The sequence below is a fragment of the Sinocyclocheilus anshuiensis genome, unplaced genomic scaffold (genome assembly GCF_001515605.1).
Source record: "Sinocyclocheilus anshuiensis isolate Anshui unplaced genomic scaffold, SAMN03320099.WGS_v1.1 scaffold1614, whole genome shotgun sequence".
Taxonomy (NCBI): domain Eukaryota; kingdom Metazoa; phylum Chordata; class Actinopteri; order Cypriniformes; family Cyprinidae; genus Sinocyclocheilus; species Sinocyclocheilus anshuiensis.
Genome location: NW_015547777.1, coordinates 418,728 through 434,542, shown reverse-complemented (window position 1 = coordinate 434,542; position 15,815 = coordinate 418,728). Strand labels below are relative to the sequence as shown.

The window sequence follows — 15,815 nt, the reverse complement described above, 5'->3', positions numbered from 1 at the left end:
ATACTGTAAGTCGATTTGGCAACAGCGAACAAATCTGGTCAATATACGAATGTACTGATTGTAACACAGTCACGTCACGTTCTCTTCACGAGTAGAAGGTCAGAACACTCTGATGGTTTCCTCGGACAAGAAGTATCGGTGGCAGATCTTTAGTTAACGTGTCCAGCCAGGTCATGTAAAGAGTGCTGGACACCGTCCCCTTCCTGGCGAGCGGCATGGTTCTGTCAAACCCAAATGAATCAGATGCTCAGATGAATCAAATCATCAGCCAAAAGACAGTATCAGGCACCTGTGTTCTTCATAAGGGCCGCATATATTCAAATAAAGTGTTTTATTTGTTAAATGTGTGGTCAGTACTTACATGACAATGAGGTTGGCTGTGCTCGAGTGTTCCTTCAGAAGCTCGTTCAGTCTGATCTGGCGATTCGACTAAATGAAAGAACAGTAAGAACTGATGTCACTCGCATGTTGATGCTATTTCAGACATTATTTGGGGCCATTCACACAGATCAAAGCAAAAAGGTTGAGACATGGGCAGTGGAACAGGGGAAAAAACGCAAGGTCTAGAGACGTGTTTTTTAAAAGCTGAATTTCTTTTACTTTTCACTTGAACTATCAGCACACGTTTTTCCTGTTTAACACTGTAAAGCTGCTTTGACACAATCTGTATTGTATAAAGCACTTTATAAATAAAGGTGACGAGTAGAAGGTCAGAACACTCTGATGGTTTCCTCGGACAAGAAGTATCGGTGGCAGATCTTTAGTTAACGTGTCCAGCCAGGTCATGTAAAGAGTGCTGGACACCGTCCCCTTCCTGGCGAGCGGCATGGTTCTGTCAAACCCAAATGAATCAGATGCTCAGATGAATCAAATCATCAGCCAAAAGACAGTATCAGGCACCTGTGTTCTTCATAAGGGCCGCATATATTCAAATAAAGTGTTTTATTTGTTAAATGTGTGGTCAGTACTTACATGACAATGAGGTTGGCTGTGCTCGAGTGTTCCTTCAGAAGCTCGTTCAGTCTGATCTGGCGATTCGACTAAATGAAAGAACAGTAAGAACTGATGTCACTCGCATGTTGATGCTATTTCAGACATTATTTGGGGCCATTCACACAGATCAAAGCAAAAAGGTTGAGACATGGGCAGTGGAACAGGGGAAAAAGACGTAGCAAGGTCTAGAGACGTGTTTTTTAAAAGCTGAATTACTTTTACTTTTCACTTGAACTATCAGCACACGTTTTTCCTGTTTAACACTGTAAAGCTGCTTTGACACAATCTGTATTGTATAAAGCACTTTATAAATAAAGGTGACTTGACTTTTAACTGTGTTTTTAGATGCAGTTTTGTGTGTGTTTACATAGAAAAACAATGGAAAAGTAGTGCAGTGGAATGGAAAAACATGTTCTGTGTGAACGGCCCCTTTCTGTGGTCAGTTCTTTATATCTGTTTGTACAACATGGGAATTCTAAATATACTGCCAGTTCAAACCTGCTTTGTTAATAGGGACGGAAAATCATAAGGGTTTCAGTTTTGAGGATGCAAATGACTTTTATAACCACTTCAACTGAGTTTGAGTAGTCTGAAACTGATTTGCATGGAAGCCCGTTTCTGCCACTGAATAAAAAATGAAAAAGGTAATTGCCACTTTTTGTCTCACAATTCTGACTTTTTTTCTCAGAATTGCTCTTGTTATAAAGTCAGAATTGCGTGATATAAACACACAGTTCTGAGAAATAAAGTCAGAATTCACATAAACATGCAATTGTGAGAAAATAGTATTTTTTCCTTAGAATTAGACCTTAAAACTCAATTCTGAGAAAAGCAGAATTGTGAGATATAAACATGCAATTGTAAGAAAATAGCCTTTTTTTTTCTCCCTCAGAATTGGACTTTATAACTCAATTCTGAGAAAAGCAGAATTGTGAGATATAAACATGCAATTGTAAGAAAATAGCCTTTTTTTTTCTCCCTCAGAATTGGACTTTATAACTCAATTCTGAGAAAAGTCATCAGAATTGTGAGAAAAAAGTCAGAATTGTATAAACACACAGTTCTGAGAAATAAAGTCAGAATTCACATAAACATGCAATTGTGAGAAAATAGTATTTTTTCCTTAGAATTAGACCTTAAAACTCAATTCTGAGAAAAGCAGAATTGCGAGAGAAAAGTCAGAATTGTGAGATATAAACATGCAATTGTAAGAAAATAGCCTTTTTTTTTCTCCCTCAGAATTGGACTTTATAACTCAATTCTGAGAAAAGTCGTCAGAATTGTGAGAAAAAAGTCAGAATTGCAAGATACAAAAAGTCACAATTACCTTGTTTTATGTTTTATTCAGTGGCGGAAACGGGCTTCCATAGATTTGAGTCTTTTGATTAATTAATTCAAAAGAATCAGTTCTTAAGAGTCTTTTGTTCAGACTACACTATGTTTGTGTGCGATTAGTGAAAATTGCACAATAGAAATGTTTATTTGTCTTTGTATTATTTAGTGGTCCACAGTGTTTCTCTCTCATCACATTCAAACTTAAACAGAAGTAACTCAACTAAAACATCATTTCTAGAATGTCAATTCAGTAGCAGCGCAGGCAACACTGTCAGAGTATTGTTTAGTCTACACTGATGGCAGAATATAGAAATTTAAGGACTATTAGCAGATCAAATCATGAAAAAATCAATTGGTTCCAATATTTTTTCTTTAACAATGTAACCGTTTCTAAATAAGATCCATCCAAATAAGGCTGGTTAGTATGTGCTCTTAAGTCGTCTTTCTGATTAGTTCTCACTGTTCAGATGACACATAAGAGTGCCATCTCAAAGCAATGTAAGAGTAGCTGATGGTAACCTTGGCCCTGTAGAGCTCCAGCTCATTATCTGTGATCCTCCAGGGTTCTTCAGCCTTCAGTTTCTCAGCGGCTTCTTGCTCCATGTCGTCCTCCTTCAGTCTGTACGGCTCGATCATCTCCTCAAACATCTTCTTGCTGAGCACAAAATCAAACAACAGCTGCTTCTCGTGGATACCAGAGCAAAACATGCTCATTATTAGCCAATGGATCGAAACTTACTTGTGCTTCTTTGGCTTAATGTTGATGTCTCCAAGAACGGTGATGTCAGAGAAGTCAATCCTGAACTTACTGAGCAACGCCGCCATTCTGCGCGAGACCAAAAGCTTTAGTGGTTTTCAGTAAATGTAGCTCAATAGCTCCATTATTTAAATGGCTTTATTTGTTAAACGAGTTTGGACACACTGACTGAATTCCTCAGGATCTTAAAAATCGTAAGATCTAAAGGCTTCGGCTTCTTTATAAAACCAAGCAAAGGAACAAAATACAAAGGAACAAAAATGAGTATTCAACGTAATACTCACGCTCTGCGGTCGTGGTCGATCCTGTTTATCTTTCCTCCAATGAACACGCGGATCTTGCAGTCGCGCCATTTATTTTTGTTGGTTAGCAAATACGGTATCAAAAGAGTCAAGCCTACAACGAGTAATCAATCACAGCGTCATTTATTGAAGCTACAAAATCACTGAGTACAATAATCATCACACTACACTGAAATGGAAATAACTCTACCTCCGTCGTCAAACAGCCACCAAACATCAATGGTTCCTTTGCTCTGTTTCTTCTGGAACTGTTGACTAGCGGTCAGAAGTTTCTCGTCCGCAGGACTGAGCTGCATCGGAGGCTTCTTGGTGTCTGAAATCACACATGCATCGTCAAGAGAGGAGAAATTAGCATCAGCTTACCAGATACATAAATCTGAGACACCAAAAGCCATTCCGTGGAGAATTAATATTCATCGTGAATTTACACTCTAAAAAATGCTGGGTTGTTTCAACCCAACTTTGGGTCAAATATGGACTAACCCAACTTTTGGGTTAAAACGTTGATTTAAAAATTTAACCTAACAGCTGGGATAGTCCATATTTGACCCAACGTTGGGTTGAAACAACCCAGCATTTTTTTTAGCGTGTATAAGAACAAGATCAGGACTAATCCCTGAGCGCATTGAGTCTGAGGTTCTGAAGAACACAAATCTGTACATTCCTACATTGAAGGAAAGTCTGAGGAAATTCATGACCTGGAGGATATTTGGAGTGGCTCTAATGGGAACACAATAAAATGGACAAAGACTTGAGCTCAGTCTTTTTCTGGTTTACTCTCTTCACACAAACACTCATTAAAGCAATAGTTCACCCAAAAGATGAAAATGTGCTGTAAATGTGCTCACCCTCAGTTCATCTGAGATCAGGATGAGTTTGTTTCTTCATCAGGTTTGTAGAAATGTAGCATTGCATCAGTGTCTGTTTGGACTCTCATTCTGACGGCACCCATTCACTGCAGAGCATCCATTGCTGAGACACTGATGCAATTCTACGCTTCTCCAAATGTGATGAAGAAACAAACTCATCCTAATCTTGAGCACATTTTCATTTTCGGATGAACTATTCCTTTAACCGTGCAGCACGTCATGATTTTCTGACCTCTGAAGATGAGCGGGCTGCTTTGGCAGCTGGTGGATTTAGATGATGGTTTTGAGGAATCGCTGTCAAAGTCTTTGATGTTGATGGACACCAAGAGATCCTTCATTCCAGGAGCTTTCACCTGCGAGGTCAGAATTTCATCTGAAGAAAGACCAACAGAAGCAGAGTTCAAATCACTGATGAAAAGACTCAAACCATTTACACTTTAGCCAGGAAACTCGACCTTGAATGTGAGAGATGTCGAGACCTTCCTTCAGTCTCAAGAGAACCACCCCGAACTGCAGGTCAAACGCGTCACTGAAACACACACAGCGATCATTCAGATGAAGATTTCAGTTCTTAAAGATGAAGACATGAAGAGCATCACACAGTCAGACTCACTGGATGGTGTTGATGTAGGTTTCCACATCCTTCATCTCACCGTCCCTCCAGTTGTTCTTAAAGCCAAACACCAGTGTGTTGGGTTTTAGGCGACCCAAACCAGTGGTCTGTGAATCCCAACAACATCAGGTTTACTCTTAGTTTTAAACGCGTTCTGATTCAGTTCATTACATGAGCTCTTTGTTCTGACCTGTAGGAGATACTGGGCTCCTTGTCTGAGATCATCAGCAAACACAGGAGTGTAAAAGGCTTTGATTTGTGTCTTCAGGAGCCAGCGCTGATAGCGGACCTGTTCGTTCATCATGTCCTTATAGTTCGGCCTACGGAATCCCTGTGGAAAAATGCAAGGACAAGTGCATGTTTGGTTGAGTAGCTGCTCATAACTCATAATGTGTCAGATGTTTATTGAATTTACTAACCGTGCGCACATGGCCACAGACCATCAAGCCCACGTTTTTGGTGAAGGCGTGCACTAGATACAACAGCGCCGGTCTTGAGTTTGGGTATCCGGACATTACGAGACACTGAGGCCTGTGGGAAAATGATTTCAGAGAGGTTTTGGGTCTCTATAGAGTCACATATGACAGCATCTGCATCTGTTGGTGGATCACCTGAAGTTCTTGATATGGTCCTCAACCCCCGTGAGATGCAGACTGTGCGTAAGTGCCTTATTGTACATCAGCGCTTGTGTTGACGAACCCCAGTTGACATCTGAAGCAGAAAGATGCATTTTGATACTCAGTTGTGATTTATGACTTTAAAACATAAGCGATAACACGTTACAATAAAGCCTCCAATTAGTTGAAGGGACAGTTCACACCAAAATCTAAATTCTGTCATCATTTACTCACCCTCATGTTGTTCCAAACCTGTATGAGTTCCTTTCTTGTGGATAGAAGATATTTTGAAGAATGTTGGTAACCAAACAGTTGTTGGTAGCCATTGACTTCCATAGTAGGGGGAAAAAAACCACATGGAAGTCATTGGCTACCGGAAACTGTTTGGTTACCAGCATTCTTCAAAATGTCAGAACTGAATCTTCTCTCTGGCGACGTATGCAGGATTCTCCAATCATTTAGTGTACTTAAACTCCGCCCCTGCAGGGCACGCTCTTCTGAGAGCCACGCCCACATCCCAACATCCAATCAAGAACCGATGCATGAACCAAGTCCCATCCTAGTTTTCTTTGTCGATAATCTCACATCACAATACAGAAGAAAAGATCTGTCGATACTTCAGTTTTATTGCGACAAATGAGACCTTATTGTAAAGTGTTTTCACATAATCATAATGAACTGAAAACAGAACTGACCTGGTTTCTTGTAGCTGACGTAGATGTAGAGCGCCAGGACGATGACGTTTGTGAGCAGAGCCGCCCACCAGTTGATCACGAACATCACCACGCAGCACAGCACGGCTCCGGCTAACGACACCCACTTGTTATAGTATTTGAAACTCGGACGCCACCCTGTTCAGACGGAGATCTGTGAATTACTCACTGATGTATGAAACCATCAGTGTCAGCGACCTGAGGAGGAACACCACGCTCATTTTCAGTTTCATCAGTGAGGATTTCTGCTTCACACTTGCCTGGGGAGTTCGCCATCGATGCGTGGAAAACAGAGAAATTTATCAAGGCGTAAGAGGCCAAGAAGAAGTTGGAAATGATGGGAGCGATGATGTTTAACTCAGCTGAAACACCAACACACTGGATTTTAGACACAGTCTCTGTCATTAACGTGTAAGCAGATAAGTCAGCATTAAGTGGGGTGTAGTTTACCGATCAGGATGAAGGCCAGGCCGATGATGAAGGTGAGGACGTAAGCACGCAGAGGCTCTTTGTTCTTCCCATATCCTTTGGCAAACACATGCATTCCAGGGTAGATTTTATCCTTACACAAGGCCTACAAAACCACACACACATTAAACTCCTCCATCGACTCACACAACAGATAGCCTGAAGAACAGAATGAGGGTTATACGAAACATTATAAGATCATAGGAAACTCTGATATATAATATTTGGCCAATATATGTGACCCTGGAGCACAAAAGCAGTCTTAAGCCGCTGGGGTATATTTGTAGCAATATCCAACAATACATTGTATGGGTCAAAATTATTATTATTCACATATAGGGTATGGTCATGCAAGATACTTTATCATTCATCGTTTACGCATTTGGTAGACACTTTTAATCCAAAGCTTTCCATGCTTTCAGTTCATGCATTCCCTTGGAATTGACCGTAACCGTAACCTGTCTATGTCCGTCAAACAAAATGATTATGCTCGCTCGCTGATGCACCTGATGATTGTGTAATAAATGACTCCAAATGCAACTTATCATAGTTGATCACTGCACAAAAATCAGAAAGCGCACGCTTTTGTATCAGGAAGATACTGCAGAAGGTGAGAAAATAGGGGAAAGTGCCAAGAAATCAGACAGGAAAAATGTGTAACGGATGCAAATAGGTAATTCATGTGTTTTTCTTGTGCTCATCACATTAACTATTACTTATCAGACCACAGAGCTGTTGAAACCAGAGACTCACACCATTCAGAATGCATCTGTTTTTAAAATAAAACCAAATAATCCACACACATACAGAGAAATCAGCAGATGCATCTTGGATTAAGCCCATGTGCATTTTGAGGTGCTTACTGTAGATAGAGGTTTATGATGGGAATAAACCAAATATCCTCCTCAGATTTTAAGACACAACAACAAACACTTTATGTAATTGTGTAAATTTGATCTGGTGTTAATGAAAACTGCCCAAACACACAAGCTTTATTTGTAGTAATTTCTGTAACGGAGAAAATATGACAGAATCATGGAAGTGAACGAAAGTCAGTGTCAGTTCTTTACTTTTTTTGAGATTACTGGCTGATTTCGGGGACACAACGAACAAAACTCCATGAACTAGCAACTCTGGATACCTAGTATCCAAATTACAATACCTTTTAACCAAAGTTAAAGAAATTCTTCAGAAGGAGGTTTGTTTGTGTCCTGACCTGGAAGACTTTGGGAGCGCTGACCAGAGACGCCAGCGCCGATGAGAGAGTGGCAGAGAAGATCCCAGCTGTAATCAGTGGCCCAAAGCCAGACACCAAACTCATCACCTGAAATGATATGATATGTATGATATAGCACTTTATTGTCAGACGAGTCTGAAATGTTTCTTGCATGACAGTATCTATGTTTATAACAATCAACATCCTACCCTCATCCGTCCCTCGGGTCATTTTGACCCAAAAAGTTTTTTCAAAAAAATTTAAAAAAATCGTGTGTTGATCATACAAGATTTCTTTACTTTTGTCACACTTGCACCGGGAATACACCAAATGGATTCGAGGAGTTTAAATGGGTGCAATAAAAAAAGTAACAAAAGTGTCCCTCACGGGTCATTTTGACCCGCATAGGAATGAATGGAATTTATGAGAAAACTGCATTTTTCATTACATTTGATTTTTTTTTATATACAAAATCTGAGACAATCCAGTAAAGATTTATACCCAAACGAAGGGTTGAGACTACAGAATATCCCCAATGCAGAAAAAACTCACATACGCACACACACATGCACAAACACACACATCGTACACACACTCCCATAGAACACATTATAATATGTTTCATGTTTCTGCTGGGATATGACTGTCATTTTCCCATTTTTTTGACTTAACAGTTCAATTTGAGTGATGTGGTGGAGACCAATGAGTTTATATCATATTTATATTTTTTAAAATATATTATATATTTATTCCATATTTATGAAATTGTATGAATATACATATGTTTAGGTTATAATTCAGTTATTTTTTACAAAATATGGATTTTGTAATGTTTCAATATATATTTTAATCCATAAACAACCAAATTGAAGCCTTAAGATGATCTCATTTATCATGTTTCACTTGTTTTGCACAGTTAAAAATCTCCATAGGGTTCTATAGGCCCCTCTACTGGCTGTAACTATAAAATGCAATTTTATGTAATTTTTCCCCACCAGATGGCATCAGAGACACTCAGTGACTCAATCCCAAGGCCATCTGTTGGTTTTTGATGAAACAGGACTGAAATTGTGTCTTTCTTTGTTTTTTTGGGTGAAATAATGTACAAAAACTGCTTATTTGCTTATGTTTTCTTAAAAATATACAGAATAAAAGGTAAATATGATAAAAAATCACCAAAAAATAATAGAAAAACCTACATATAAAATAGAAAAAAAATGATAAAAATGTTCCAATATAAGCTTTCTGGACCAAAAATAAAATTAGTGTCATTTTTGGCCTTCGGGTCATTTTGACCCGCGAGGGACACTTTTGTTATAGGTTCGGGAGGGACAGATGAGGGTTAAACAACAACATTTACTTCATCCACACAAGAACAAAACACATTATACATTACACTCCCTTAAACATTACATTATACCTTACCCTCCTACTACACTTATACAACTACACCATGTTCACAATACTCTTGATTTTTGATTAAGTGTCTTATTCAACTCTAGGATCGCCTGATGCACAAAAGAGTGTTTCAGCCTAACTTTGTTGAATCTTGGGACTCTGTACCTCCGGTTTGATGGTAATAATTCAAACTCATTATGCAGGACATGATTAGGATCAGAAACTATATTATTAGCCAGTCTTAACAACTTATCATAATAAGCTGAATCATATAGCTTCTCAAGGGGCTGACCTACAATCCTTGAGCAAATTTTTAATTTGATTGAACAACTTTGTTTTTAGCATAACAGACAAACTCCTATACCAAATGGAGTTGCAGTATTGCAGTACACTCATTATCACAGACATAAAGAACAACAGAAGAATCTGCTTTCTTACTCCGAATGACCTAAGACGACGAAGAAAGTAGATTCTCTGCTTTGTTCTTTTACAGAGAGCAACTGATATGATCTTTCCATGATAACATATCGTCAATCTTCACTCCTAAATACTTGTATGTTTTCAAACCTGCAATAATTAAATATGTTAAATAATACAAATACATTTTATGTATTTAATCCCATTTTATTAACCAGTGTCTTTGCTGCTGACCTTCTATGATCCAATTCGACCATAATAATAAGCAAAAATGACTTTAGATAAACATAACATTTGTGTTTCATTTTATTGTGATTGAGAAGAAAGTCAGTGCATTCCAAACTAGTGTTAATTTTGTCAGCTATTTTCTCATGTCCCGTGTTAAATGTCCTCGTTAGTTTTTATCATATTTAGTCAACCTTATCCTATTTAGTTTTAGTCGACTAAAAGTCTCAACATTTTAGTCTAGTTTTAGTCAAAGTAAACCTGAAGTATTTTTAGTCAATGAAAACTTGACATTTTAGCAATACGATTATTATTAATTAACCGTACAGAAGTATTAATTTTGGCAACCATTTTTCTCCTTTTTTGACTAAAATAAAAAGAGGTTTTTGGTAAAGTTTTTATCTTTTTGAATACATTTTAGTCTCGTCTTATTTCGTCAACGAAATTGCATGTTGATATAGTCTTAGTTACCATTTATTGACCTTATTGTCGTCTCGTCTTCGTCTCATCATGGGAAAAAAGCTCGTCAACGCACATTTTTCGTCATAGTTTTCGTTAACGAAATTAACACTATTCCAAACGCGATATATCGCCCTCCAATGGACACTTCGGGCTCCCATGATCCTTTGCACAGGGAAGTTGTTTGGCGTCACAGAGTTCAACTTCGCCTATAAATGTATGTATAGCATTTTTCTATACTACTGTAATATTTATACAAGTTAGATTTGGTGCATTATTATGGTCAAAACTACATTGTACTTTAACAAAAATACTTTACAGCTACCTTTATCAGTCCATTCAAATGTTTCAAATACATAGACACAATATACATTACAAATACATATTACATTACATATACAAATATACATTATATTTAACGTAAAAGACGATTGGAGGTCAACCGGCGTAGAAAATGTGCGACGAAGGCGCCTCCTTGATCGTCTCGTTAAGATGACGCCGAAGTGCGTTCCAAAAAAAAGAGTTTTTTTGACCCCTACACGCTTCACGCTTTTATACATTTGTCAAAAATAGAACTTTTTTATATTAAAAACAAACAAGCAAGCCCAGCCCAGATCAGAAAAAGTAACGCAAAAGTAACAAAACGCATTACTTTCCATAAAAAGTAATTCGTTACTTTTTTAGGGAGTAACGCAATATTGTAACGCATTACTTTTAAAAGTAACACTGAACATCATCATATGTGTTCCAACATAATAATGATAACTGTGAGCACATCTGGTCCCTGCAGTTGCTGTCACACACCTGGAAGTCGTTCAGAAGGCCGTACTTGCAGCCGCCCTCTTTGCAGATGGAGAAGTCGTATCCCAGCGTGCATGCGGCGTCGGTGCAGTTCTCCAGCGAGCCCACCATGGTGTCGTTATCATCGCCTGTGGCGTCCCGCACGATACACGAGCCTGCAAGCACAGCGAACGCAAAACATCACCTCTGATGCACGAGTCGACAACAACCAGAGAAAGAACGGCACTCAAATACCGTTCGAGATGGCCACAGCGATGTAAACCACTCCGGTTATGAGGATCGCCAGGAGAGTTCCTTTCGGAATCGCTGACTGCGGATCCTAGAGAGACCAAATCAGCTGTGATGACCGCCAAAATCCAGCAGAACTCAAATGCACGCTTGAAAATAAAGCTTCTTTATTGGCATCAATGTTCCATGAAGAACCTTTAACATCCAAATGAACTAACGGTTCTTCACACTAAGAATAAACGGTTCTTTTAAAGGGGTTATATGATGCGATTTAAATGTTTCCTTTCTCTTTGGAGTGTTACAAGCTCTTGGTGCATAAAGAAGATCTGTAAAGTTGCAAAGACTAAAGTCTCAAATCCTGTACAGTATGTGGAAAATAATGTGTTTTTTGAACCTTAAACCGCATAAACACATTTCATTACACCAAATACACAACATAATGTTCTTTTTAGCAACATCCTATGACCCCTTTAAGAACTGATCACTGAAAGGTTCTTTGGGGAACCAAAAATGGTTCTTCTATGGCATCGCTGCAAAATGATCCTCACCACCAGGTCTCCTGATATATTGGCTCCTGCTAGGATTCCTGTGGCGGCCGGGAAGAAGATGGCAAAGACGGAGAAGAAGGTTTCATCATCTCTGAAGTCTGGACCCATGTTCTCCATCATTATGGCAGCTTTGAGACAGACAAACACAGGAATGAACTTGTCATTGGATTCGTTCCTCCAGCACTGATCTTAAATAATTATCAATGATCACATGACCTACCGTTATAACCGAAGAAGCCTTGAGGTTCCTTTGACTTCAAGGGGATGAAGGATCCGATGAAGTAGTTGCAAATAGCCGCCACAAGAATCACCATTAACACAATCTGGGCCTGTCAAAGACATCACGTGACTTACAATATCTGCAGAAATAACACCGACCTGCATCATATCCGCTGAATGAAATCCAACACTAATTTTGTGCAGCTGATTCCAAAAATAGTGTCTGTTTTGCACGTCACACTTTCTCATTAAATATGATGCATTTCCTAGCATTTTTGCTTTTACAATCATTTGTAAGGTGAATTATTCTTTTATCCTCCCTTAATCAGCAGAAAAACGACACAAACACATGATTTCAGTCTGAATCTGAGCCAGATTATCACTATTTGATCAATTCTCAGCCCATTTTCACAAGCGTGACATTACTTGATGGCTAATCCTGATATGTGACCCTGGACCACAAAGCCAGTCATAAGCGTCAATTTTTTGAAATTGAGATTTATGCATCAGCTGAAAGCTGAATAAATAATCTTTCCATTGATGTATGGTTTGTTAGGATAGGACAATATTTGGCTGAGATACAACTATTTGAAAATCTGGAATCTGAGGGTGCAAAAATATCTAAATATTGAGAAAATCATCTTTAAAGTTGTTCAAATGAAGTTCTTAGCAATGCATATTACTAATCAAAAATTACGTTTTGATATATTTACGGTAGGAAATTTACTAAATATCTTCATGGAACATGATCTTTACTTAATATCCTAATGATTTTTGGCATAAAAGAAAAATGTATAATTTTGACCCATACAATGTATTGTTGGCTATATCTACAAATATACCCCAGCGACTTAAGACTGCTTTTGTGCTACAGGGTCACATTTACACCTTTAAATGATACATTTTGACACTCTTGACATTTGATTGCATTTGTTATTTTGATAAGTGCATTAAAGATGTATTTTTTTTAAAAACTGCATGCGATGAAAATTAGGTCATCAAATTAGGTCACATTAGGCCTTTTTTGCAAATCAGCAGAATATTTTTTTAACATGCACAGCTATATAATTCTGTATCCACAGACATGTGAATGTAGGAATATACTGACCTTTGCCTCCCACTCCATTCCAGCAACAGAGATGCCCAGCAGTAAGATGGCTGTAAGCGTGCCGACGATCCTGATGTCATTGATCTCATCCGTCATGAGAGCGTCTATACTCTGACAAACACAGTGTGTTTACATTATGAATGAATATGCATGCTATATGTCAGGTCATCACCCTCAAACAACCACAGCAGGCATGCACATCTAAAAAAAACAATGAAAATCAGGTGCATGACCAAAAACACTAATGCATGAGTCTGATGAAGAAACATCAATGCTCAACATCATCCATCCAAGGCCTTTGCGTTCATACTCACATCCAGAAGTTCAACGACGGTTTCTGCAAAACCTACGACATACATGGCCACAGCGACGGCATTGGCAAAGGCAAAGATCAGACCGATGGATCCTCCAAACTCTGGACCCAAACTCCTGGAGATCAGGTAATACGCCCCGCCTGAACACATCCAATCACAGACACAAACGCTTTACTTTAGACCAAATATAACCAAAACTATTAGAACAGAAGTCACAGTTAGTGAAGAATAACTCTCATTAACATTGATATGTTGCATGCGTTGGAAATTTATATTTTTGAACTCAGCATCATTCAAATTATGTCATATTAGGCCTTTTTTTTGCAAATCAGCAGAATACTTTTTTAACATGCATTGGCTTTGGCATCAATAACGTACCAATAAACAGTAATATATACATGAAGCAATGTATGGTAAATAGTCAATTTGATGGTAAAAATGTGTAAATGCATGTAATATATGTATATATATATATATATATATATACACACACACACTTTAGCATGTATATTATATATTTATATATTATATATATTTATCATAAAATTGACTATGTACCGTTCAAAAAACCTTCCAGAATTAAATAAATACATAAATAATAAATAAAGTTCATGATAAATTTAATTATATATATATATATTCGAACAAAATAAAAAATAACTTAACATATCTTCTCTTGCTATTCGAAAAATAAATCATGGGTCTTGTAATTTTCATTTTAAAAAATTAGCAGGCCTTACTCGAAATCACAGACATTTGAGAATCAACTTAAAATAAATTAGAACATTTGACTAATAATATTAAATTCATTGTGTCATAGATTAAATCATTTAGGAGATTTTTCATTATTTGTTCAGGTAGATTCCATTAAAAAAATCAAGACTCAAACATACATCTAAGGTCTAAGACTCCTAAATAGATATTTTACCATTTTATTTTGTTACAAATTATGTAGGAACAGTAATAGATTAATTTATGACAAGAGTGCATCAAGAGTCTATGACAAATCTACATCATAACAGGAGTTCTGACCTTTGTCACAAAAAGTCTTTATTTCGTTGCCTTTTTCCATATTTCATGTTTTATTAATCCTCATAAGTTATATACCATTTGAAAGCTTAAAATCTCAAAATGTATCCTGTGAAAACCATTTTGAAATCGGACATTGCGTTACCATAGAAATGGTATTTCAAAATCTTTTAGCAGTCTTTTAGAATCAAAACTTTTTATAATCTTGACAAAATTCATATCGTTGGAAAGGTCTGAGTCTCAAGATTCCATATTTTGTGATAGACGAGAGAAATTGATAGATTTGTGACAGAAATGCATAAAAAAATGTTCAATGGAGTTTGGGTGGCACCCGGTGGCTGTTTTTGGTATAACGCCTAAACAAAATTGCATATGAACCTCAATTTTTTTAATATCAACTTCAAATTTGGAACACAACTTATGTAGACATATGGCTTTAATTTTATAGCAATTTTGTATTTTTAACTATTTGTTTTTAATATTTATGTTATATAAAATAAAATAAAAATAGTACAACACATTTTCTTTACAGTAAATTTAAACTTCTATAACTTTTTAATACTTTAATTTTATTAAATGATTTCACTTCTGTAATAGTCTGCTAATTGTCTTCTTTAAAAAGAGACCAACCTTAGGTCTGTATTCAAAAGCGTTCATGAATCATAATAATTTAAGTTTGGATAGTGCACTTTCTCGTGAATTTTCCAAAATGGGGATGGCAGTTAAGGGGTTAAGTATGTACCTCTCCAACTTACATAATATAGTTATGGTAATAAATATAATATAATAACACACTGACCTCCGCGCACGAAGCCGTTGGTGGCGATTGCTGATGTTGAGAGTCCAGTGATGGACGTCACCACGATAGCCATGAGAACGATGGCGCAGGACAGAGCTGCAGGAACACAACAAAACACAGTCTGTGCCTGGCCTTTCCTTCTGATCTGGGTTCAGTTCTGTTGGTCAGTTATCTTACCCATGCCCGCCTGACCCACGATCCACGACATCCGGATGAACAGCATCACTCCCCAGATGTTCAGCATGCATCGTATCTGCACACAATCATCATCAGCAGCAGCAGCAGCGTTCGTTAGTGTTAGCGTGTGTGTGAGTGTGTGTGTGTGCATGACTGTGTGTGTGTGTGTGTGTGTGTGTGTGTGTGTGTGTGTGTGTGTGTGTGTGTGTG

The 15,815-nt window shown here is 37.7% G+C and overlaps 1 protein-coding gene across 1 annotated transcript in view; it reads right to left on the bottom strand.

Annotated features, from left to right (window-relative positions):
* Positions 1–596: 596 nt before the first annotated feature.
* Positions 597–15,815, bottom strand: part of LOC107704571 (solute carrier family 12 member 2) — a 20,108-nt gene continuing 4,889 nt past the window's right edge. Inside the window, 25 exon segments of the mRNA XM_074187071.1 lie at positions 597–612; positions 701–832; positions 973–1,040; positions 2,848–2,983; positions 3,068–3,154; positions 3,370–3,481; positions 3,578–3,700; positions 4,489–4,629; positions 4,712–4,785; positions 4,870–4,976; positions 5,060–5,200; positions 5,289–5,400; positions 5,481–5,580; positions 6,182–6,337; positions 6,460–6,561; positions 6,650–6,773; positions 7,884–7,991; positions 11,187–11,338; positions 11,418–11,502; positions 11,960–12,087; positions 12,180–12,288; positions 13,287–13,397; positions 13,601–13,740; positions 15,429–15,524; positions 15,606–15,681. Coding sequence (XP_074043172.1) covers positions 597–612; positions 701–832; positions 973–1,040; positions 2,848–2,983; positions 3,068–3,154; positions 3,370–3,481; positions 3,578–3,700; positions 4,489–4,629; positions 4,712–4,785; positions 4,870–4,976; positions 5,060–5,200; positions 5,289–5,400; positions 5,481–5,580; positions 6,182–6,337; positions 6,460–6,561; positions 6,650–6,773; positions 7,884–7,991; positions 11,187–11,338; positions 11,418–11,502; positions 11,960–12,087; positions 12,180–12,288; positions 13,287–13,397; positions 13,601–13,740; positions 15,429–15,524; positions 15,606–15,681 — 2,736 coding nt within the window.